The 25,202-nt window shown below is 45.6% G+C and overlaps 3 protein-coding genes across 4 annotated transcripts in view; 1 reads left to right on the top strand and 2 right to left on the bottom strand.

The window, feature by feature from the left end:
* Positions 1-12,221, top strand: part of RNF123 (ring finger protein 123) — a 29,146-nt gene extending 16,925 nt beyond the window's left edge. For both annotated transcript variants that reach the window (XM_066596846.1, XM_066596847.1), the window contains exons 34-39: positions 222-297; positions 372-456; positions 10,520-10,662; positions 11,328-11,422; positions 11,702-11,787; positions 11,869-12,221. In XM_066596846.1, coding sequence (XP_066452943.1) covers positions 222-297; positions 372-456; positions 10,520-10,662; positions 11,328-11,422; positions 11,702-11,787; positions 11,869-11,968 — 585 coding nt within the window. In that variant the 3' untranslated portion in view covers positions 11,969-12,221. The remainder of the gene's footprint in view (positions 1-221; positions 298-371; positions 457-10,519; positions 10,663-11,327; positions 11,423-11,701; positions 11,788-11,868) is intronic.
* Positions 7,523-10,271, bottom strand: AMIGO3 (adhesion molecule with Ig like domain 3). The gene has a single exon (XM_066596848.1). It carries the CDS (start codon positions 9,273-9,275, stop codon positions 7,818-7,820), a length of 1,458 nt encoding a protein of 485 aa, XP_066452945.1. The 5' UTR covers positions 9,276-10,271; the 3' UTR covers positions 7,523-7,817.
* A 497-nt stretch (positions 12,222-12,718) lies between the features above and the next one.
* Positions 12,719-24,551, bottom strand: GMPPB (GDP-mannose pyrophosphorylase B). The gene is made up of 10 exons (XM_066596850.1): positions 24,287-24,551; positions 23,334-23,467; positions 23,165-23,245; positions 23,041-23,089; positions 22,347-22,489; positions 17,513-17,671; positions 17,103-17,181; positions 16,901-17,028; positions 16,542-16,724; positions 12,719-13,248 (listed from the first exon to the last, which is right to left on the bottom strand). Exons 2-10 carry the CDS (start codon positions 23,460-23,462, stop codon positions 13,117-13,119), a joined length of 1,083 nt encoding a protein of 360 aa, XP_066452947.1. The 5' UTR covers positions 23,463-23,467; positions 24,287-24,551; the 3' UTR covers positions 12,719-13,116.
* Between the last annotated feature and the right edge of the window lie 651 nt (positions 24,552-25,202).

Genomic DNA, 25,202 nt, shown 5'->3' on the forward strand with positions numbered 1-25,202 from the left:
CCTTTGAATATTAAGAATGAATGTTCTAATTCACTGACAGCAAGCAGAGATTTTTAAATGGTGGAGAATCTATACACACAGTCTTTTAGAAACCAGTAGGACTTTCCATGATATGTGAATGGTTTAATTTACATTGGACTACACCTTGTATAAGGTTCCAGTCACTGGGTCCGAGGCTTTTGGGTTTTACTTCTTCATCTTTTTTTTTTTTTTTTTTGCAGCTTCTGAATCAAGTCTTGAACAGAGTAACAGCTGAAAGGAATCTTTTTGATAGAGTGGTCACCCTTCGGCTCCCAGGTAGGTAAAAATACCTCCCCAGCCCCCATTAACACTCCGCACCCCACTAACACAGAGTCCTCTCCCCATGGTAGGTCTGGAGAGCGTCGACCATTACCCGATTCTGGTGGCTGTAACTGGTATCCTGGTACGTCTGCTGGTAGAAGGTGAACCCCATGGGTGAGTCGTAACTTGGGGGTGTGACAATGATTTTTTTATTTGTGATATTTAGCAGTGTATTGGTCAAAAACTGGCGCAATAACAAACCTCTAGGGATGCATCTCTAATCCCCATGAGGTTTGCATTCTCCATCTTATGGCCCTTTTACACGGGCCGACTGTCATTTAAACAACTGCACGAGCTCTGACGTCACAGCTAAGGTCGTCGGCTCTCGTGCAGAGCATTTAGACTGAAATACTTCGCTGACTTGTAGGCTTCTCGCTCAGCGCTTTATGAAGTGCTGAACGGGAAGCATTTACACATAACAAGAAGCCAGTAATCCAGTGATAGTTTTGTTTTCGCTGACTTTTAGTCCGTGATAAACCACTGTGAACGAATAGTGAGCGATCAATTTAAAAAAAAAAATTTTCACATTCGCTTGAACGAATATTAAGTGATAATTGTTAGTTGTAAATGGGCAGTTCTTCTTTGGAGGTTCGTGGTCTCTTCAGTCTTCCTGAGATAAACAGATACGGTGCTGACAGTTGCTGCTTGACATTGGGCTGTAAGGTGACAGTAAATGCTAAGAAGCAACCGTCAGGATTGTAATTGAAGAACCTAAGCAAGTCTGAACCTGCAGAGAACTCAAGAACTGGCATGGCACCCACTGTGTTGGATGAGGCTTTAACAACTGCTGGGTATTCTGGCACGAATATTTCCTAATTGTCTGTGGCTGATGAGATTGGTTTGACAGGAGCGACCCCCTCATAAACCCATGCTGATATGGTTTTTTTTTTTACAGCTATTTGAGGTACATTTTTCAACCCCTTTTTTTGAATATCCGCACCACATTGGGTATGCGCCAATCCAGTGGAACAGACCCAGTCACTATAGAGTCCTTGCATATATGAAACAAGGGTCTATTATATTATTTAATTCACTTAGAACCCGGGGTGTATGCCATAAGGACCCGGCAATTCGTCTATTTTAATCTTTTTAAAGTGGCTCTACGCTTCTTCCAGGGTAAATCCCCATTTACACAGGACGAACTGTCGGGCAAACGATGCCCGTTAAACTCACTCCTGCTGCTCAGAGCACGGCCAGCGTGGAGGCGGGGCGGCCAGGGAGCACTCTCCCCCCACCCACCTCCATTCACTATAAGCAGTCAGTCGTTTAGAACTGAATGACTGCTCTTTACACTGAACGGCTTTTCATTCAGGTTTCTGCATGCAGAAACTGAACAACTCTTGTCCAGTCGTTCAGTCTCTGCATGCATTTACATGGGACGACTATCGTTCAAACTCCCACGTGATCTCAGGTATTTGATTAACTTTGAACGATAATCATCCCGTGTTTAAAGGGCCTTTAGACTGGTGACATTTAGTGGAGAGTTTACTTTATCACTCTGCATCCCATCTTTTTCCTCTGTGAATACTCTAGAGAAAAACTATTTAATAGATTTGCTTTTTCCTCATCACCTTCTACATTTTTAATTAAAGGGCCAACTTTTTCAGTATTTCTCACCCCCCCCCCCCATCTTATTTTAAAAAATCATGACTCTTTTATTTATCCATTGATGTGGCTGTATGAGGGCTTGTTTTTTGCGGGACAAATTGTATTTTTCAATGGTACTATTTAATGTACCATATAATGTACTGAACAACTTTAAAAAATTTCTAAGTGCAGTGACATGGAAAAAAAATGAAATTCCGCCATATTTTGCATCTGTCTTGTTTCTACAGCGTACACACTGCAACAAAAATGACCTGATAACTTTATTCTATGGATCAGTACGATTACTACGATACCACATATATATAGTTTTTGGTTTTTTTTTGATGTATTACTTTTATTTATTTTCAAAGATATTTAATTTTTTTCAATTATTTTCTGCCGCCATCTTCTGACCGCTATAACTTTTTTTTTTTGTTGACTTAGCTGTGCGCGAGGGTTCACTTTTTGCGGGATGTCCGTTGGTACCATTATTGAGTACATACGACTTTTTGATTTACTATTCATTACAGTTTTTATTGGAGATGGGGTGACTGAAAAAAGCACATTTCTGGTGTTCTTTTTTTTTTTTTTTATTTCGGATGCCGTGCTCTGCGCAGGGTAAATAATGCGCTACTTTGATAGATCAGACTTTTATGGACGCACCGATACCAAATATAGATTTTTGTTTTATTATTTAGATTATTTTATTATAAATATGACAAAAGGAAGGGGTTTAAACTTTTAGTACCTTTTTATTTTTTTTAACCGCTTAAGGACCTGGCCCTTTTTTTTTTCCATATGTGTTTTTCCTCCCCCCTTTTAAAAAATCGTAACTTTTATTTATCCATCGACATAGATGTCTGAGGGCTTGTTTTTTGCAGGACAAGTTGTGTTTTTCAATGGTACTCTGTAATGTACCATATAATAATTTTAAGTGGAGTAAAAAAAAACAAAAAACAAAATTCCGCCATCTTTGGGCATATCCTGTTTCTACGGCACACAAAAAGGACCTTATAACTTTATTCTATGGGTCAGTACGATTACTATGATATCAAATTTATATATATATATATATATATATATGTATTTTGCTGTACTAGTTTTGACATTGATTTTTTTTTTAAATTATTTTCTGCCACCATCTTCTGACCGCAAGAACTTTTTGATTTTTCCGTCTACATAGATGTCATAAATAGGAAAAGTTAATAGGTCCCAACTCGATTATTCAATTCTATTAACTTTTCCTATTTATGACATAATCAATGCTCACGCCAAATTTCGAGTTTTTATGACATTGGGAAGCGAGAAAATTAGATTCCGTACGTAAAATTTGGACGCTAATTCTTTTGCGCATAGAATTGAATAATCGAGTTGGGACCCATTACCTTTTCTTATTTATGACATAGTCAATGCTCGTGCCAAATTTCATGTTTCTACGACATCGGGAAGTGAGAGAATTAGTGGCAATGATGGAAATCGAACGATCTACGTGGCTCTGTACGTGTCATAATAGAGCCTTAATGACATCACAATGCAGCTTTAACTGTCAGACATCCAGTGATGGAAATCAAACGATCTATGTGGGGGGCGCGTAACTTTCGACGACGCTCGCGCGCGCGCGCCATTTATCGTAGGATAGTTGTACTATGCCTATAATCTTCCCAGGAGTGTACTTAACAACTTCCCAAAGTTTCATGGCGATCGGATGAATGGTGTAGTAGCGCATAAAGGACAAACAGACAGACAGACACGCACGCACGCATACAGACATACATTCAATTTTATATATATAGATATGTATTTTGCTGTACTAGTTTTGACATCGTTTTTTTTTTTTTTTTATTATTTTCTGCCACCATCTTCTGACCGCAAGAACTTTTTGATTTTTCCGTCTACATAGTTGTGCGAGGGCTCATCTTTTGCGGGATGTCCTGTAGTTTGCGTTGGAATACATACGACTTCTTGATTGCCTTTTATAGCATTTTTGTCTTGAACACAGGGTGACCAAAAAAAGCGCATTTCTGACCTTCTTTGTTTTTTCTCTGACGACGTTCATGGTGTGGGGCATATAATGCATTACTTTGATAGATCTGACTTTTTTATGAAAGCAGTGATACCAAATATGTATTTTTGTTTTATTAATTTAGATTGTTTTATAAATATGGCAAATAGGTGGTGTTTTTTTTTTTATTACTTTCATAACTTTTTTTTTTAATAGTAAAATTTTTATTAATCATATTTACTTTTTTTTTTTTTCCTTTTCATCCGCAGAGTTCACAGCAACTTGCGATGGCATGATCACTCCTGCAGTATGATGTAATGCCATAACATTACATCATACTGCGATCAAACAGGCATTTTATGAAGCCACCCAAAGGGCATAGCTTGATGGGTCCTGCGATCTTATCACGGTGGGGAGGAGGCCGTATGGGACCACGAATCATCAGGATTTAAATGCCGCTGTCAAAATCAATGGCGGCATTTAAAAGGTTAACAGCTCTGATGAGCCACGCAGCTTATCGAAGCTGTTGCAGGCCGGTGTCAGCTGTAAGAAACAGCCGGCACCCACGTTGTATGAGAGAGATCGCCGCGCAATCTCTCTTCATACATAGCGCGACGCTGCACGTTGTAACTGTACGACCTATAGAATTCAGGGGTTAATCCTTTTACTATTTATATAGTTGAACAGTTTAGGGTTAGTTTTACTCTCTTTGACCAGAAGTCTTTCTGTCTCCATCTTTGCTGGTTTTTATCTGCTTTTTACATTTTTTATTTTTTTTCCTTCGCTGCCTTCTTGTTTTAGTAGTTTAAACGCTTTTATATTTGCTGTTTTATTACCCACTTAACATCCTTATTGAGCCACACTGGTTTTCTCCTATTTCTAACCCTTTTATTTCTGTAAGGTATGAACTGTTCACAGTAAGTATTTAAGATGGTTTTAAACATTTCCAGTTAATTGTCTATAGTCTTATTTTTGAGGACCTTGTCCTAGTGAATAATATCAACGGCATCTCTGAGCTGACTGAACTCTGCCCTCCTAAATTTCATTGTTTTTGTAGTTCCTCGATAAAACTCCCTTTGAAAGACAAGTGGAAATGTATTATATCACTATTTCCCAGGTTATTTTCATATCAGGTCTGTTGGTTAATATTAAGACCAAAATGGTCGTCCCTCTCGTTTGGTCCTGTACAAGTTGAGTATGGTAATTATCTTTTAGTAATTGGCAGAAACTTGTTATTTTTACAAGATCCGCAGGTTTCAGCTTCCCAGTTTATATCCGGATAGTTAGTTCCCCATCATAATAACCTCATTGTGATTTACCCATTCATCTATTTGCCTCATTAATAGATTTTCAGTGGCTTGTGTTATATTTGGTGGCCTATGGAAAACCCCTATGAGGATTTTGTTGTTTTTCCCTTCCTTCATGTATCTGTACCCAAAGACACTCCACATGTTGATCTCCCTCCCATATATCTTTTTGTAATTTGGGCTTTAAACAGGATTGTACATAAAGACAAACCCCTTCCCCTTTCAGTTTTTTTTTTTTACAGTCTCTTCTAAACAGACTGTAACCCTGTAAGTTTACCGCCCAGTCACAGCTTTCATCCAACTAGGTCTCAGTTATTCCCACTATGTCATAGTTTTCCTCAGACATTATTCCTTCTAGTTCGTCAATCTTGTTAGCCAAACTTCTAGCATTAGTCACCAAACAGTTTAGAGGTTTTTTAGTTCTTTTTCATTTCAAGTGTATCCTTACGTTTAACTGTCCCTAGTTTAAACACTTCTCCAACCTTCTAGCCCTCTTCTACCCCAGCACAACTGCACCCTCCCTATTGAGATGCAGCCCGTACCCATGGTAAAACACCAACCCTTGAGCCACTTGTTTACCTCCTTAATCTCTAATTTTGTAATTGGTGCCAATGTGTACCATGAGCACTGTTTCCTCACCAGCCCCTCCCAGTAATCTGTCAACCCATTCCGCGATGTGTTAAACTTGAGCGCCAGCAGACAACACACCATTCGATGATCCCAGTCTTTGTGGCAGATTTCCCTGTCTGTCCCCCTAATAGTTGAGTCCCCCACCACTAGGACCTGTCTAATTTGCCCTGCGCTACTATTTCTCTTTTTACTGGCTGTCAGAGGCCATATCGTTCTGAAGCAGGGCTAATCCTGTAATGGCACCCCCCCCCCCCCACCCCCCCACCCCCTTATCTGCCAACTTTGTAAACTTGTTGGGGTGTTACAGTTCAGGATTAGCCTCCCTGGATCTCTTCCCTCTACCCCTCCTGTCACCCAGCAATCTGCCTGCTCAGTGAGCAGCAAACTCCTTTCCATATTGCCAATGGATCTCCTTGTTGCAAGCTGCTCATTTAGATCCAGGATCTGGGCTTCCAAATGCGGAACACTCTCATATCTTTTACAGCAGTATGCACCCTCGAACGGCTGTTCAAGGACTGCATACATGGCCCAAGATGTACACTGGAAGCAATTGTCAATCATGGAGCACATTCTAAATGGGGATCGTACAGATAGATTAGATAAAATATGCAAAAATGTAAATAGTTAAACAATAAATAAATATGGAAGTTAAGTTGCTCTTCCAAAGTCACTAATGCCTAGTCACACACTTAGGAAACAGCACACTTGGACTACAGCCACACTCACTTATGTTTGCTTTATACAACACTTATCTATAATATTTCTGTTCCTCCTCTATATGTGATGACTACTCAACCCCCACCAGAAAGTGAATACTGCAGTGTTTTGGGGCTCATATGCAGCAGCCTTCCCTGCACTACAACTCTCACTATCCTTCCTGTCTATCCGAGTATGCTGGGTGATGATGCAGGGTGCGGCCCCCCGCTCCCCTGGGATTCGCCCTTAATGGAGGAAAACACTTTAGCACTTAGAGCTGCGGCGAAGGTGTGAGGAAGATTAGTGCTGACACGGATGAGCATAGGGCGATGAGCCAAACCTCTGTATAACAGTGAGTACACTGGATAGTGACACATGCACCATGTAAGGAAGTGGTGTCACGACGTATGCATGACAACACTGGAGGGCGCACATAACACCAACACCCCACTATGTCGTATGGAATACACTCCTTATATCTCGCAATACTCGCTGGTATCTGTGTCCCTTGCCATGAGTTATATCAAAAGGGGAAACGTGATGATACAATATCTATAGTATGTGGTATATGTGGCAGGGAGGCAATAGGGGTTACCCATAGCAACCAATCCTTTTATTTTCGGAGGGCTCTTGACACAGCATTCTGGAAACAGGTTGCTATGGGTAATGTTGTCACTTTTTCCCTGCTCTAGTTTTGACAGATCTGCTCAAATATACGTAACATAACTGTGATCTACATTGGAGACCGGGAGCAGCTCCCACCATACCTCTATGGCTAGAGCAGGTTTAAGACTGATGGAGGCGACTCTGCAGCAAGGTCTCAACATTTGCCATATAATACATGTGACCCCCGAGGGGCGACTAATCATTGCATCTCGTCATCTGAACAATTCATCAGTCACCGTGGCGCGAGACGAACATGTGAATATAAAGATGTCTCTGCCGAAACATTGTGAAACCTTTTATTAATGTGAAAATCTCCAGGATGAGCAGTGCTGTCCTCGGGGCATCCCCCTCCCCACGGGTGTCAGCCACAGACTGGCCCCTCTCAGGTCACGGAGCTGGCATCGTTCTTACACTGAGTCATGCAGGACATTGCTGTGTGCACCATGACATAACATAACGGAGGGGGATTTTGGGGATATAAGAACATTCCTGTGTCAATACCTGGTACAAAATGCAGCAAATCCGGGGCCTGCACCCCTACCATGCAGCAGACCTCAGCAGTCCGGCCAGCGCCAGGCCATGCATCTCTATGTCTGCACAATCGGGCAGTCTGAGAACACCGAGCTGTCAGAGTCCGACCGCAACTGTAGGATCTTTGGATTCTTTTCTACTCGTCCTTCCTTTATTGGCTCTAAGAAGACAACATGGCGGCTGGCTCCCACCTTGCGGCTGTTGGGCCCTTCAGCGACTGGTGGAGTTCCACAGAGTATAGAAGACTGAGCGCTGCTTTCCTGTGGAGGGCTGGGGGTTTGTGGGGGCTTTGAGCAGCAGCGGAAACATCGACATGGAGTCATGTAGAGGTAAATGAAGACCAGGACCAGACTGACCACACAGCCTAGAAGGGTGGTGAGGCCGGTGTTGAAGGACTCCACCTCATGCTTGGGGTAATGAACAGTCACATTGACCTCATGCGTTGCATTATAGCTGAGCCGCCTGTTGACTGCGATACACAGATAGATCCCAGAATGCCAGGGCTGTGCTTTGTGAATCTCCAAGCTGCCGTTGGGATGAATCCTAAAACTCTGGTTACTGGTTCCAGGTGGGAAGATGAAATCATAGGCTGGTGAGATCCAGAGGTAGGTGGTATTCTCCTGAGGCAGGCTTGTATTACAGGTCACCATGAGCTTCCTCCCCACCAGAACCTTCATTCCTGTGTCTGCAAGTTCTTGCCCAAGTCCACTGGAGCAATTGTCAAGTCCATTCTGGGATTCCAAGATGCGTACCATGGCGCGAGGCTTTCCCATATAGAGGCAGGTGTGCTCACGAGAGAACTCGAGGACGGACGAGAAGCCCCGATGCTTCCACTGGGTGAAGAGGGTGTAAAGAGGGCAGCTGCAGGTGAAGGGGTTGTTGTGCAGGTAAAGACCGTTCTTGATGAACGCAGGTAGAGAAGACATCTCCTCCACCGGCAGCTCCAGGAACTTGTTCGAGGACAGATCTAGGGTGCGGAGATTGGGGTGCGTCAGGTTGTGCATGGAGCTGAAAGAAAAGGTGCTCAGGTTGTTCCAGCTCAGGTAGATTTTTCGGATGTTGCACAGTCGGGTGAAGGCCGCCTCCTCCACGTGGCTGATGTGGTTGTTGTACAGCAGAAGTTCCTCCAGGCTGAGGAGATGACGAAAGTGTCCTTCTTGGAGGTTCTGCAATTTGTTGGAGGAAAGGTCCAGGTGCCTCAGTTCGGTGGCATTGTGGAAAGCCCCAGCAGACAGCTTTTTAAACTCATTGTGATTGAGGCTTAAAAAATGGAGATGAGGGACTCCGGCCAGCCAATTACTGGACAGGAAGCTCAGACTGTTGTGACTCAAGTCCAAAATGACAGATATGGGGGGCAGATTCTCTGGGACCTTGGTCAGAGCTGCTCTAGTGCAGCTCAGGAGGTCAGAGGCACAGATACAACTGGAGGGGCACCCAGAAGCAAACGATCCTCTGACCAGCAGCAGAGTAACCAGGATCTCTACCCATCCCCTCAGGCCTTGGCCGCTTACCATGGTGTTTGATTACTGGATTGCCTGTGCCCAGCAGGGATGGCTACATCGGTGCTGGAGAAGCAGCAGTCAGGATGGTGTTCATGTCGTGGGCAAAGTAACAGCTCCAAAGTCAGAGGTGGCAGCTGCCTCCTGAGATTCCCCTAGTTCCCATGGAGAACAAACTTCTCGGACAGCCTATGAAGAACAGGATGTGATCCGTATCAGTGATAAGCAGCAGCTCTGGAGCTTCGGAGACTCTTCTTTGATGCTGTCGGAGCAGAAATACTTTGTGGAGAGTTGAATCAATGCTGAAGCTGCTGGCAGCGTTCGCGTCTCTGCTCCCTCCCTCGTGGCTCTGCCCCCCCCACATTGGCTGCTTCTGTAGAACAAGGAGGGGGTCACTCCCTGAACAATGTTCTCAATGGCTGCTTCATCATCTCAGATGCTCCAGGGGCAGAGACCCGGCTCTTATACCAGAGGCTGGGGATACTGCCAAATGCCCTGGTTTCTGATGTTAATGGAGGCCAGTTTAACCAGTTGTCTTGGGATGGTTTCAGGGCCCCATCCATCAGCACTTCATGGTCTGCAGGGGTGCTTTGGATGCTGTGATGAAACTTTCCTGTGGCAATTAGAGATGTAATAAAGGTTATTAGACGGAGCTCTGAGCTGCTTGCAACTTCAGCAATTTCCTTCTATTGCAGCTTTGTTGCTTTGGGGTCCAGCATCATCCATCCTTATTGTGGGGTTAAAGGTTTGCTTGGAGCTACCTGTAATGGGTTAAGGCTGCAGCAATTTAAGGGGTGTGAGCTGTAGCAATAGCGTTTGAGGAAATGCAGGATGTAAGTGGTTAAAGCTGCGTCTTGTAAATTATCAAAGTTGCGGCTGCAGCTCGAGGGGTTAAGGCTGCGGCGGCGCGCAGTGCTGCCCGGGCTGTAATGTGAGGATTCGTCTCTTGCTCTCGGCTTCACTTTGCAGCAGATAATGGACCGGAGATCTGAGCTGCGGCTCCCCAGAGCGTCGTTTTATTTACTTCTGCTGCGCGAGAGACCCAGAGCAGGAAATGTGATCCGCTCGCTGCTGTCAGCGCCAACTCCTCGCTGCTAACTCGCTTTCTGTAATGCCAGTGTGCTTTCTTTGTCAACTGCTGAGAGTTGTAGTCCGGCCAGTCACTGTCCCATCACCCTACGGTGGCGAGTTCTAGCTATGAAGTGCTGTTAATCCCATCCTCCTCATTCTTGTCCCACTGTCATCTGTTTTGTCCTCAGGATCCAGCGAGCGACGAGTGTTTTACTGGCCGACCCTTGTTTCCAGTTGCGCTCAATCCAGTACCTGCTGGGACAGACCGAGCCCAACCCCCTGGGAAGTGCCCAGCCGCCAGCTGATAAGAAGCATTTCTCCCTGCAGGCTTGTAAGTACCCAGCTGCTATATTGCCTAGAGACGTGCCACCCAATCATCCAGATCCATCTGCTACAGGCAGCAAGGAAGATCAGGGTACAGGTCTAATCCAGCCAATAAGGGGAGCAATAAAGGTGCACGCACCCCAATATACATGTGACGTTGGGGGGGGCAGAGGTGATATACATATGTTGGGATACAGAATATTATGAGGTTATTTTGAGGTATGAGAGAAGCTGGGCTGCAGTTATGGACACGGTGAGGATAGGTGGTGTTATAGGAGGGGTGCAGACGGTTATACTTATGGTGGTAGTATATGATAGGTGGAGGGAGCTGTGATTTCCCGCTCTCAGGGTGCACAGCCATGGCTCGCGTTCTCGTGACTTTGCTCACACATCGTACCTTGTCTGGGGCGGTGAGATTGCAGGATATTTTATTAATGAGCACAGTATTTATAGAATCGTCTATTTCTGGAAGTAGATGTCCCGAAGGACCAGAACAATCCCCAGAGCGAATACATAGCTCGAACTCCGGCTCCTGTAACCCCAGAGTGCCCAGAGCCAGGAGAGCGGAAACGTTGTGGAATTCAGATTAAAGATCAATGTACTGACACCACTGAGGCGTGAGGTACATTGTGCCTCCTAATGTCATGTGTGACAAGTTTTTGCTTTGCGCAGACACTGATTACATTAATGGAGAAGAACTTGGCAAAGTGGAGAAAATGCTGAGCCACCTGAATGAGGAGTCCAAACAGGCCGCAGCCACCACTCAGGTCAGTACAAAAGTTTAGACATCCCTCAAGCCTAGTGTGGGTGTCCTGCGGTGTCTCGGAGACGCGCTGACCTTCCTCGCTGAAGAAGCGATCAGTTTACTGCAGATCGGCATAAAAATAGTTTTCTGTACAGAATGTGATCCTCGCATGGGAAGCGACTGCTGCATTATTAATGGCCATCTGTATCACCTCCAGCCTCCGTCCTGACTGCGCAGCACCCGGCCCACGCTGCACCCCCCACTGCGCAGGACTAACTCTGCTTCCTTTTACATGTTACAGCTGACCAGTGAGGAAGATCTGTGCCCCATCTGCTACGCTCACCCCATCTCTGCCATATTCAGACCCTGCTCTCACAAGTCCTGCAAGTAAGTATAGCTCCTCCCCCTGCGATGCATGTTTCCAATCAGCCCGTTATTAATTTGTATCGCTGGTTTAACCCTTTGCAGAGCGTGCATCAATCAGCATCTCATGAACAATAAGGACTGTTTCTTCTGTAAAGCAACCATCACAGGGGTGGAGGACTATGAGAAACCCCCTGCTACCTAGCATTACGCAAACCAGAGAATGAGTTTAATGCTTTACGTATTACATGGAATGTGAGTCAGGTGTGGAACGTGCTGTATATTTTAACCTTCACAACACCGCTGTGCAGGTACGGCCTGCTGACAAACTCCCGGCACCGGTCCTGCTGTCACACTGGAGGATGCTGGGAGACTGTTTACAAAAAAAGATTTGTTTTTATGATTTCTGTGTCCCATGAGAGGTCACGAAACTGAGGATTAAATTATTTATCCACTTACCTTGTATTCACACCTGGATGACCTACTGAAGGGCTATGTGGTATTAAAGGGGTGGTTTGGTACTTTTTTTTTTTTCTATTAATGATCCATCCTGCAGGCAGGTTATCAATAGATGATCGATGGGAGTCTACCACTTGGATCCCTACCTATCAGCTCACTACTGCTGCCACTATGGAAAATATAGAAAGCACATAGCATTAACCATAGCACAACCTCTTGAAGCCAACAGGTAGACCAAGTGCCTGCTCATATGACCCCCGATTCTGCTCTATGTATTCCTCAAGTGGTATCTTTCCCTACGTGCGGTATAAGAGAACACTTCACACACCCCCTTAGTAGCTGAGCAGCAGTGAAATTGTCCTCGAAATATTCAGCCAATGTTTAAACAACTTAGTGGGTGGAGCTCTGACAACCTTTCATTCGGGCCATCGATACAGGAGGGTGAAGGCCGTGTCCTTCAACCTTCGATAATAGGTATAGAATAAATGAGCAGAGATACCATGAAAAAGATGTCTTTAAGAAAATTCCCAAGAGCAAACAGGGCAGGCACCAGTAACAGGGTGGCCCACCAAAGGGCAGCAGTAGTGTGATTAACCCTCACCCTGCTGCGGAGGGAAGTTCCTCATTTCAGTCCTAACCAGCCATATAAGTTACTGTAGTCACATTTCCCTCCCCCCACTTTACAGAAGGTAACACCCCATTCATCACAGAGCAGCACAGGTGACATGCCAAATCTTCATAGCATCCCCTGTGGAGAAGGCACAGCAGTGGTACAAGGGCAGCACTTCTCCCCACCGGAGTGCATGTGGTTTGGTATTACGAGGATGGCACCACTTCCATGGGAAGTTCATACTGCGCAACACTTGTCTTATCCTCCCAGCACAGCAACGCCTTCTACATGATGATCCGCGGTTCCGGCACAGATTCGGAGATGCATTTGTGGGGTAACACGTTGGCTCCGTTGAGGTAAAGCTCATCATTTACAATGACATCTTCTCCCAGCACAGTCACATTCTCTACCCGCACCTGCAACAGGAAAGCACTGTGAGTGTCGTACACTGTAACAAACCCTCTTCTGTGTGAGCAGGAATCGATCTGTGTAGTAGGAGCGCAGGTCCAGCTCTGCTACACTGCTGATCTTTGCCCCACAACAGATTTTTTTTTTTTACATTCTTTATATACGTTTGCCATTTTACCAAAACAAGGAGTTAAATCACTGTTAAGTAATGCGAACAAATTGGCAACCTCCAACACAAACAGTGGTGCAAAATTCCGCAACTGGATTAAGGCAAAGTGCTTAACCTCGCAGCACATACAATAAACCCCTGGAGGTGGGCCCATTCAGCTACTACATATGGTATTGCAAGTGTGAACTTCCACATTTTTAAGTGTGTGTTCTACACCTCCAGTGTAAATTACTCTCACGCTCTCCATAGCTGGGAATGCTGATACGTCAATGATTAGGCTCTGACATTTTATACTTCACAGTTCGTTAGCAGCATCCAGGATTTATTAATGAATGTGCAAGAACGCACCAGCAGTAAAGAACACCAACCAACGGAATAATAGGATATTAATTCCGACCCTACCACTCAGACTTCAGCTGCACTAGTGTATTTTAGGTCTCTGTAATTCCATGGCCAGCACACAGACCCATTATAGGCGATAGGGCCATATACCGTGAAAAAAAAAACCACAGACTCATGCCATTTCCTATTTCTCATCTGCCAGACAGAAATGTCAATGCGCTGTCCAATGAGACTGCATGGGAGTATCTCAGGCCCAACTTGCATTTAGGGCTAGTATGCACCTCACACCAAACCTAACCATACACTAACAGGAAAGACTCCTGACCCGTGAACTAGCAGTGCACCAATAGGAAATATTCTTCACCCTCTAGGACTGTTAGGGTCTTTTTAGATGAGCCGATCCTTGTTTGAACGAGCGAGTGACGTCGCCGCTAACTTTCGGCCTGTTTAGACAATGGCACGTTCAAGTGAAAAATCATTCAGTCTTTCACATTCAAGGTATAAGTGAATGTGAAAGACTGAATAAATGCTGTTTAAACCAAACGATAAAATGATTTTTATGCCTGCATAAAATGGACGGAAAAAAAAGTGAATGATCGTCAGCTATTATGTTTCACTTTTGCACAATTGACTAATAATCATTCCATCTACAATGATTGATCTGTTGGGCACAGATGCCCAGCAGGTCGGTATAGGAACGATTATTGTTCAGTGGAGGGAGATCGTTCTGTCCCGCCCGCTGCCTGTTTACACGGACTGATCCGGCATTCAGTTTTCTACAGAAACTGAATGAATGAGAAGTGAACAAATTCTCATTCATCGTTCAGATTCAGAGATCACGGGAATCGCAAAGATGGGAAAAGGGCCTTAGGCTGAGGTTCGGGATGCTTGCCTTTTTATGCTAGGGTTCATATAAGCATTTTGTCTTCCTGTTCCATTCTAACAGCTGAAAAATGGCTCCAGTAAAATAGTCACTGATTCCAAACTAAACTTATTTGGTTTCAGTTTGCATCAGTTCGTATCTGGTTTCTATTTTTATTTATTTTTTATGGTAAAAACAGACTGACCTGCAAAGAAACCAGGCAGAATGCACTGCAGGAGGGCGGACGCAAATGAAAACTATTCCATCTGCATCCGTTTGGGCTTCCATTTAATGGATTAGTTTAATGCAGGCGTGAACAAGAACTACATCACTCACATGTATCCCTCAGGCAGAAAAAATTTTTTTTTCTGTTCCAGACCAGCTAGAGCGTATTATCCAGAGCTGTGATCTTTTGCCTGTAATTATGGAACATTATTTAATTTGTAAATTAATTTTGTTTTAATTGTATTATTGGGAAAAATCTTTACAGGATTCAGTACCGTAGCAGATGATTCTACCGGGCTGGAATATCTAATAAATATATATATATTATATATACACACACACATCCTAGCCTGATGTAGTGCAGTTTGTTATCAAAACAACTCTGCCCTCATGTGGATGCATTATGTAACATCTGTGCTGCACACTCACTCATCACCATAGCATCTATACAGGGTGGGCCACGAAAAAGTAGGCTTGCACCATAGTATTATGAAAGCTGTCTGAAAGAAAATCGGGTCTTTATTGCTCATAGCAACCAATCACAATGCAGCTTTCATTTTTTACACTGCTGAGGTAAAATTAAAAAATTGTACTGTAATAGTGCAACAAATATAAGGGCAGAGTTGTTTTGACAACAAACCGCACCACATCCGGCTAAGATATATACATATTAGATATTCCAACCCAGAAGAACCCTGTAAAGAGTTTCCCAATAATACAATTAAAACAAATTAAACAAATCATCACAGCTTTGGAAAATATGCCTTGTCTAGCCCATTTGAGAAGGAAAAAAAGGCTGACTGAATGAGCTGATTTCTCTAGCGGAGGGATACAGCCTAGTTCTTTATTCTTGTACAGACTAGAACTACCAATTTTTTATTTAGCACAGACGTGTTTACATGGGTTAGACATTCTGGGATCTTATTCTGTTGGTGTACGGTTTAGGCTCTCATGCACACTAGGCAAAAGATCTCCAAACTCGTTGATTTCAGTAGAACCGGCTGCGTCAGTGAGTAGGGGCTTCCCAATTTTCTCCCACCAAAGAATGGGGTCAAGTTCATTTCTTGTTAGTCTGGGGTTCAGGATTCTTTCCTGTTGATGCACTGACAGTCTTAATACACCGAGAAAAAAAAGAATCCTGACCCTAACAGTACACTAAAAGGAAATAATCCCAAAGCCTGGACTAGCAATGCACCCATCGAAAATTATATTGAATCTAGGACTATTAGTCCAGGACTTGGGATTCTTTCCTGTTAATGCACTTGTTAGTATGATGGTTGAGATTCCTTCCTAACTGTGCATCAGCAGGAAAGAATCCCAGCCATAAATTAAAAAGTGAATTGACAGTCCTAGAGTCAGTATTCTTTCCTGTTAGTGTGCTGTTAGTCTAGGAGTTGAGATTCTTTTTTTTCCTACACTGTTAGCCCTAGGTTCATAATTAACCCCAAAGAAATAAGAATGCTGCACTTAGGACTAATAGTCAATCAAAAGGAAAGAATCCTGTCCCCTGGCCTGACCCATGCAGTAACACGAAAGAATCCTGAGCCTAGGGTTGATGTAAAAAAAAAAATCCCTAGACGTACAGTGCTCCAACAGGAAAGAATCCAACTTTCAGGAAGCCCAGGTGCCCCGTAGTCTGCTTCCATTGAGGTGGTCATGATTACTCCCAGCTTCCACCCTATAATGTTAGATATGCTCCTCACCCACTGTCCAACAGTTGAACTCCAGCCAACTATAGAGGATTCCAGCCAGGAATGGGAGCGAATTCTGGAGCCTTTCATAATTGTGCAGCGCTTTATCCGAACCCCATCCTCCACGGTCACTCCGGGGCCAATAATTACATTAGGGCCAATGCAGCAGTTGTTTCCAATATTGGCAGAGGAATCCTGAAAAGAAAACATGAGAAGTTGAAGTAGTCGAAGAGAAGAATCCTGCAGGGGCTGTCCACAATGCAACAAACACCTGGACTGCACCGTGGCATGTTTGGGAAGTGAGAACATGCGAGCAGCACTCCAGAACAGTAAAAAAACAGGGCTTTGCAATTGCCCCTCACTGCACTTACCACCAGCACATTCCCAGCAAAGGTCGGGCCAGTATGCAGCCACTCGGGATGCTTCTGCTTCACTGACTGCAGGTACAAGCACATTCCGGTCAGGAAGTCCTTGGGCTGCCCGATGTCCATCCAGAAACCTGGGAGACATAACACATGAGGGAGCAGCAGGGGGTGGGCAGAGTGTGGCATCAGTAACCAGGACCATCCTTACCCTGCAGCTCCATGGCAAATAACTGCCCCTCCTGCGCCATCATCGGAAAGATCTCCTTCTCTATCGAAGTCGGACGCAACTGCAGAGAGAAACAGAGAAGACTAAGTACCACAGCAGCAGCACCGCAAGATATCCCCATTACGTGATGTGTGGCGTTCGTCATCTGCTGCAGCATATGTAGTGTTAACACAGAGACGCCCCACTACCACAGAATGCATGAAAACACAAACCAAATCGCCAACAAGGCTGCACCCTGGAAAAACGCTACAAACCATGGAGGGCGAGTGTGAGAAGAACTTGATAATAAAGAGCGCACGACTGTCCCAAGTGACACCCCCCATTGTCATATGCCAGAGGTGCAGCAGTTATTGCAGTATATTATACGTGACCGCGGCCTGTGGGCAGAGCACCTGGATCCGATCCAGCACCGATGGGCAGAAGATGTATAATCCCGAGTTAATCTTGTTGGACACAAACACTTGAGGTTTCTCCACGAAGCGCTGGATCTGGCTGTTCTCTGTGTCGTACACGACCACCCCGTACTTAGAGGGCTCCTCCACCTTGGTCACCTGGAGCGGAGAGGATATAGTTATGTAAAGAATGGCAGGAAGGTGGAAAACCTCATAATGCCAGGTGTAATATAAGGGTATCACTCACTGACCCCTCCCCTGCACATAATGCCAGGTGTAATATAAAAGGTATCACTCACTGACCCCTCCCCTACATATAATGCCACGTGTAATATAAGGGTATCACTCACTGACCCCTCCCCTACACATAATGCCAGGTGTAATATAAAAGGTATCACTCACTGACCCCTCCCCTACATATAATGCCACGTGTAATATAAGGGTATCACTCACTGACCCCTCCCCTACACATAATGCCAGGTGTAATATAAAAGGTATCACTCACTGACCCCTCCCCTACATATAATGCCACGTGTAATATAAAAGGTATCACTCACTGACCCCTCCCCTACATATAATGCCACGTGTAATATAAGGGTATCACTCACTGACCCCTCCCCTGCACATAATGCCAGGTGTAATATAAAAGGTATCACTCACTGACCCCTCCCCTACATATAATGCCACGTGTAATATAAGGGTATCACTCACTGACCCCTCCCCTGCACATAATGCCAGGTGTAATATAAGGGTATCACTCACTGACCCCCTTCCCTACACATAATGCCAGGTGTAATATAAGGGTATCACTCACTGACCCCTCCCCTACACATAATGCCAGGTGTAATATAAGAGTATCACTCACTGACCCCTCCCCTACACATAATGCCAGGTGTAATATAAGGGCATCACTCACTGACCCCTCCCCTACACATAATGCCAGGTGTAATATAAGGGCATCACTCACTGAACCCTCCCCTGCACATAATGCCAGGTGTAATATAAGGGCATCACTCACTGAACCCTCCCCTGCACATAATGCCAGGTGTAATAAGGGCATCACTCACTGAACCCTCCCCTGCACATAATGCCAGGTGTAATAAGGGCATCACTCACTGAACCCTCCCCTGCACATAATGCCAGGTGTAATAAGGGCATCACTCACTGAACCCTCCCCTGCACATAATGCCAGGTGTAATAAGGGCATCACTCACTGAACCCTCCCCTGCACATAATGCCAGGTGTAATAAGGGCATCACTCACTGACCCCTTCCCTACACATAATGCCAGGTGTAATAAGGGCATCACTCACTGAACCCTCACCTACACATAATGCCAGGTGTAATATAAGGGCATCACTCACTGACCCCTCCCCTACACATAATGCCAGGTGTAATATAAGGGTATCACTCACTGACCCCTCCCCTACACATAATGCCAGGTGTAATATAAGGGTATCACTCACTGACCCCTCCCCTACACATAATGCCAGGTGTAATAAGGGCATCACTCACTGAACCCTCCCCTACACATAATGCCAGGTGTAATAAGGGCATCACTCACTGAACCCTCCCCTGCACATCCCAGGTGTAATAGAACAGCATTGCTAAACTGCAAAACTTCCTTTGCACATAATAGGACAAGTTTTATGTATATCAGGGCCTGTTCACATCATGTTAAGAGAGACTGACATGTACAGAGAAAAACTAAGTACGCCCTCTTTGAATTTTATGGTTTCACACGCAAAAAAACCCAAAAAAAACTCACCTGTTTCTTCGGAGGTCTTAAAATGAGGGAAAAAAAACCTCAGATAAACAAGAATACATGTCAGATTACACAGTCATTATTTAACCCCTTAAAGACATGGCCTATTTTGTCCATAAGGACGCACCGATTTGTGGGGGATTTTCATCTCCCCTTTTTAAAAGCCATAATTTTTTTATTTTTCCGTCAACACGGCCGTATGAGGGCTTGTTTTTAGTGTGGCGAACTGCAGTTTTTATTGGTGCAATTTTTGCAATATAGTTTTTTTATGATGATAGGGAGAGAAAACATCAATTCTGCCATTGTTTTGGTTTTTTTTTTACAGCATTTATTATGCCGCATAAATGACAATACATTGCTTCTGCGGGTCAGTACGATTGCAACGATACCAAAATTATTTATTTATTTTTCTTAGGTTTTTCCATTTTTCTGCAATAAAAACCCTTTTATTTGGGAAATTGTTTTTCTAAATCCCTGCATTCAACGTTCTATAATTTTTTTTTAATTTTTCTATGGACGGAGCTTTGTGAGGGATTGTTTTTTGTGTGACAAGCTGTAGTTTTTATGGGTACCATTTTAGGGTACATACGGTTATTTTGATCACTTTTATTGCTTTTTTGGGAGGCAGAATGAAAGAAATAAGAATTTTGCCTCAGTTTTTAGGTTTTTTTTATACTTTTTACCGTGTGTTTAGGACGATACCAAATAAGTGGGATTTTTTTTTTAAATAGGGGGGGGAAAAAAAAAAAAAAAGGAGGACGCCTGTATGATGGCAACCCATCGGCCTTCCGTGATTATATCGCAAGAGTCTGATGATGTCACAGAGGAAACACACGCCCTCTGTGAACCTTTTACATGTCACGATCCACATAGATCGTGGCTGGAAAGGGGTTAACAGCAGGGGAAGGGGAGTTGCTGTCCTGATGCACCCCTGCTGTTGGGGGCGGGCTATCGGTGACAGCCGGCTCCTGGTGCCGGATAGCGCAGGATCTCATGCTATCCACAGGATCTAAGTGTACACCCGGCTGCGTTAAGTACCCCGCAGCCAGGACATACACTTACGCCCTGTGGCGTTAAGGGGTTAAACAAAAACTAGGCCAAAATGCAGTAGCAGTGTGTGAAAAATTAAATATACCCCATGAACTAATCTATTTTGTACAACCACCTATAACCGCAATAACTTGGAAGTAGTTCTTTTCTGTAGGACTATATCAGTCTTTCACGTAGACTTCTTTCACAGGAGCGGATATCGGCCGGCCATTTTACGCTACCTTGGGGGCGAAAAAAATGGTGCGCCTGTTCATATGGCCTGGTAAGGCCGGTGCAAATGCGCCCACTTCACCATGCCATCTCCCATTTCTCCTCCCCTTCCCTGTGCAGGCTCAGCTCTCTTCCTCCCCGCTCGATCTGTGCAATGGGAGGGGACGGGGGCAGAGCTAAGCACCGGTCTGCCCCGCCTTCTCCCATTGATGGCTATGGACAGGGGGCAAGGAGAGGGCGGGTGCTTAGCTCCGCTATTCTTTACAATGTTGCTCCAGCTCATTTAGGCTTGTGGGCATTTGGTTACACAGAGCCCTCTTAAGGTCCCTCCCCAGCATTTTATTTGGGTTGAGGTCTGGACTTTTGGCCATTGCAGTACCATGATTCTTCTCTTCTCAGCCATTCTGATGCATGTTTGCGGGTGTGCTTGGGATCGTTGTCCTGTTACAGGACTCCATTTCGGCTGAGCTTTAGCCTTTTAAAATCTAGAATACTTTGGCATATAGGGGAGTTCATGGCCGACTCAATGACTGCACGATGCCCGGGTCCTATGGCTGCAAAGCAAATCCAAACACTCACCCCTCCACCACCATCCCTGACAGTTGGTCTTGGTGCTGATATGCTGTGTTTTGGTTTCACCAAGTGTAGCGCAGGGCATTATGGCCAAGCATCTCCACTTTGGTCTGATCCATCCAAAGGACGTTGCTCCAGAAGTCTTGTGGTTTGTTAAGATGCAGCTTGGCAATCTTCAGCCGTACCGCCATGTTCTTTTTCTTCTGACAACCCTTCCACACAAGCCGCAGCTGTTCAGACTTTCCTTAATTTTACTGTCATGTACTAAAACAAGTAACATGATAACTGAGGCCTTTGGAGTTTGAGATGTTTTTTTGTTTTGTTTTGTTTTTTTGCTGCTTCTCTGAGCATTGCACGATGTGACCTCGGGGTAAATTTTCTGGGACGTCCACTCCTGGGGAGATGGTCAGCTGCCTTGAATATTTTCCACTTGTGAATGATCTTCTCATTGTAGAATGATGGACTCCACATTATTTGGAAGAGGCCTAATAACCCTTTCCAGATTCATGAGCAGTAACATTTGCTTCTCTAAGATCATTGCCAAAAAGGAAAGACCCCAGCCGTGTGTTATCACACGCCTGAATGCTCCAAACCAGCAAACTCCCAAAACTTCTGCATCTATAGAGATGGTCACACATTCCAATGATCAATTAATCAAGGATATTTGATTAGCAGCACCTCGCTGCTACTTACCCTCTTAAATCTTATGGAAGCAAGGGTGTACTTAATTATTTTTCACATACCTGCCTTTTGGCCTATTTTTTGTTAAATAATGACGCAACGTAATTTGTCATGTGTTGTTCATGTATTTTTTAATTATGTCCCAATATGTAAAACCATGGAATTCAGAGAGGGTGTATTCAGTTTTTTTTTGTATGACTGTAAGCTAGAAAAAGCAATGGCATGTATACCAAAAGTATCCACAGTGTGACATCACTAGTTGGAAGCCAATAGAGTGTCTTTCTAGCCAGCTAGTATAGGTGAGCATACTCATGTTGCAGTATGGGCACAGCAGGCGGCACTATTCCATTCTAAGGCATCCAACAACTACGGTGCTGTATAATGAAAGTCAATACCAATGCGTGCCTGTATACTGCGACATGCTACATGCAGCCTTCCGTCCATGGTATCAGTCAGGAGATCCTCCTGGCATTGCTCCAAGCAGTATGGGAGCAGATCCTAAAAGTGAGTGTTACCTGTCTGTGATCCCCATACTTGCACTCCTATCATAACTCACCACAATGGTGCCCTCTTTGCCATGATGCTGGTGGAAGCGGACCATGTCCTCGAAGGGAAAGTCACAGATGACGTCGCTGTTCAGTACAAAGAACGGCTCCGAGTTCTCAGTCAGCAGCTGCCGAGCCAGAGCCAAAGGACCCGCTGCCGATCAGAAGGGGGCATAAAATAGATTACAAAGCACAGGTCCCTAAATCTGTGCAGTCACCCCAGATCCTGGGGCCCTGCACAGTAGGATTACAAGTCTGCATTCCCCCAGATCCCAACTAAGATAACAAGTAACCCCCCCCCCAGCTCCCTGCCACATATGAATACAGGTCACCAGATCCTTACAGACAATGACAGGTCACCACTCCCCCCAGAGTCCATGTCCATGTCCCCCTCTTCCCCCAGATCATTCCAGAAGATGACAGGTTACCACTCCCTCCAGATCACTGCAAATTACGATGATGGGTCCCTATCGTCCGTCCCCCCCCCCCCCCAGATGCTTGCAGACAACGAAGACAGGCCACCACTCCCCCCAGATCCACACACACACACACACACACACAATCCCTGCAGATGACAGATCACCGCCCTTACCCCCAAGATGCCTGAACACTACAATGATAGGCTTACCCCCACCCAAAGAACCGAGCACCCTTGTGGAGTATCATTACAAGTCATCGCCCCCCCATAGACTCGGCGCTGCTCACCAGTTCCCAGCGGCTCCTTCTCGTGTGACATGGAGATGCGGATTCCAAGCTGCCAGAAAATAAATATGAGTGTAAGATGGCGGATGGCGCGACAAGTGATGACCGAGACAAGACAAGGACTTACCCGCTTCTCCTGCTCCTTCATCTCCTTCTCCAACATGTCTGACATATAACTGACAGCCAGGATGACATGATTAACCCCCGCCTATCCACAGGAGAGAGCATACTACAGTTACACTGTATACAGGACACCAGCAGTCCACGTATAGCGAGCTGCCGCCTGCGCCCCTTACCTTCACCAGCGCCTCCACCTGGTGCAGCAGGATGGGCTTGTTGCAGAAATCCACCAGGGGTTTGGGGACGCTGAGCGTCAGAGGCCGTAACCTCGTACCGTAACCGCCCACCAGGATCAAGGCCTTCATGTTCCCTGCGTGAGAGACCAGCGCTTAACAACGGGTAACGACAACAACGGCGCCATCATCAAAGTCCAATCAGCAGGACAGACTGAGCCGGGAGATCATCACGGGGCCGGCGTCCCGTCCGCTGCTTCTATCCTTCACTATTTTCAAGATCTCTTCTTGCTGTCAGTGTATGGAAACAGTGTTTACAGCCAGAGGACGACAACCCTCTTTGACAACGGGAGCAAATTTCTTTTGGCGCAAGTGGAGTGAATCCTGGCGAGCGCAGTGATGGCGGACGGTCAGGGAGATCTGTCAGGTGATGCAACCGAAGGAGCGTACGGAAGTGAAATACAAGGGGGCGCCGGGGCACCACGCACCCCAGGCATCAGACAGGCCGCCGTTGCCACTCTCAGCGCCGCTGGATCTGTCTCACCCCAATAATGGCAGCTTCCCCTCCCACAGCACGCCAAGTCCTGATTTACAGGAGACACTTCTCCTTAGATCAGAAGGTGATCACCATTTAATCGGTCGGATCTACTGCGTCTGATCACTGGAATCATCTGCACAGAGCGAGTGTCACTGTAGTTCTGCCACTGTTACGTGGGGACATATCGCATTTATCACGCTCCCCGATTGGGCGCTCTCCATCTATACAGGATAACTCCCATCATCCCCCCCTAGTGGTGAACAGATAGCACAACCTCAGGCACACTGAGGATCGTAGTCCAACTACAAGTACAAAACCATCAGCGTAGGTCATGCTGGGAGTTGTAGTTCTCGTACACACAGCTCTGCACTACAACCACTCCCCGCATTATCCGTCCCGGGGCGGAGCGGACACTCACCTGCAGCCCGAGCTCTCCGGGACTCACAAGCTGCTGTCACTCGGCTTCTTCCAGCTCAGCAACCATTCAAACCACTGACGTCAGCTGAGGGGAGGGAGGGGCAAACACACTTCCGCTTCCCGGTGCCGCCCAAGATTCACTTCCTTGAGTACGGGCGCTCCGACATTCCCCCCGTCCCCTCGGTACTGTCCGGGTGACGCCGTGACTGTCCTCGAGCTGAGGCTGCGCTGGATGCAGCGCTATGTCTAGGCCGAGAGTGGCATCTTTGTTACTCAGGCAACCGATTCAACCAATACTTGTGTGGCTCATGTTAGCTGAATTTCTATTGGATATACACCATCACGTGAATACAAAATCCCTCCCGTAAGGAAGTCCATTGCACCAATCAGAAAGTGACGCACATCTGTAACGCTATTGGACAGAGAGGCACCCAATGGGACGTCCAGGATTTGCTGCCTTGGAAACACTTCCAGCAACGCGGAAATTAAAAGAGGGCGTAGCTGGTGACGCAGAGCCCTCACGTGCTGCCGCGTCTGGTTGCGACTATACCGGCAGAGGGCGCGCCCGGGTGAAAAACAGCCAATAACAGCGCAGCTTTCACTTTCAAGTGCGGTTGCTGCGGGCAGCAGTCTGCTGGGCGCACACAAGGTGTTTTTTGCAGCAACCCAGATAGTAGCTGTGGGTCAGCAGGTTATTGTGCAGCGTGCTACAAGCGGTGCGTGATTTTGGGGTGGTTTTCCTCACGTTTGGCGCATTTTGGGCGCATTTTTTCCACAATTTCAATTCTTTTTCCGTAACTGAGGGTCATTTTACATTGGACGGTTGTCAAGTGCCTAAGAGCCTGACCGTCATCCCAGCTATCACCCAGCAGCGAGTATGGCGCAGTGAATGGCTTCTGCCCGCTCGCAGTAAGCAG

The sequence above is a fragment of the Eleutherodactylus coqui genome, chromosome 3, assembly GCF_035609145.1.
Source record: "Eleutherodactylus coqui strain aEleCoq1 chromosome 3, aEleCoq1.hap1, whole genome shotgun sequence".
NCBI classification, from domain to species: Eukaryota; Metazoa; Chordata; class Amphibia; order Anura; family Eleutherodactylidae; genus Eleutherodactylus; species Eleutherodactylus coqui.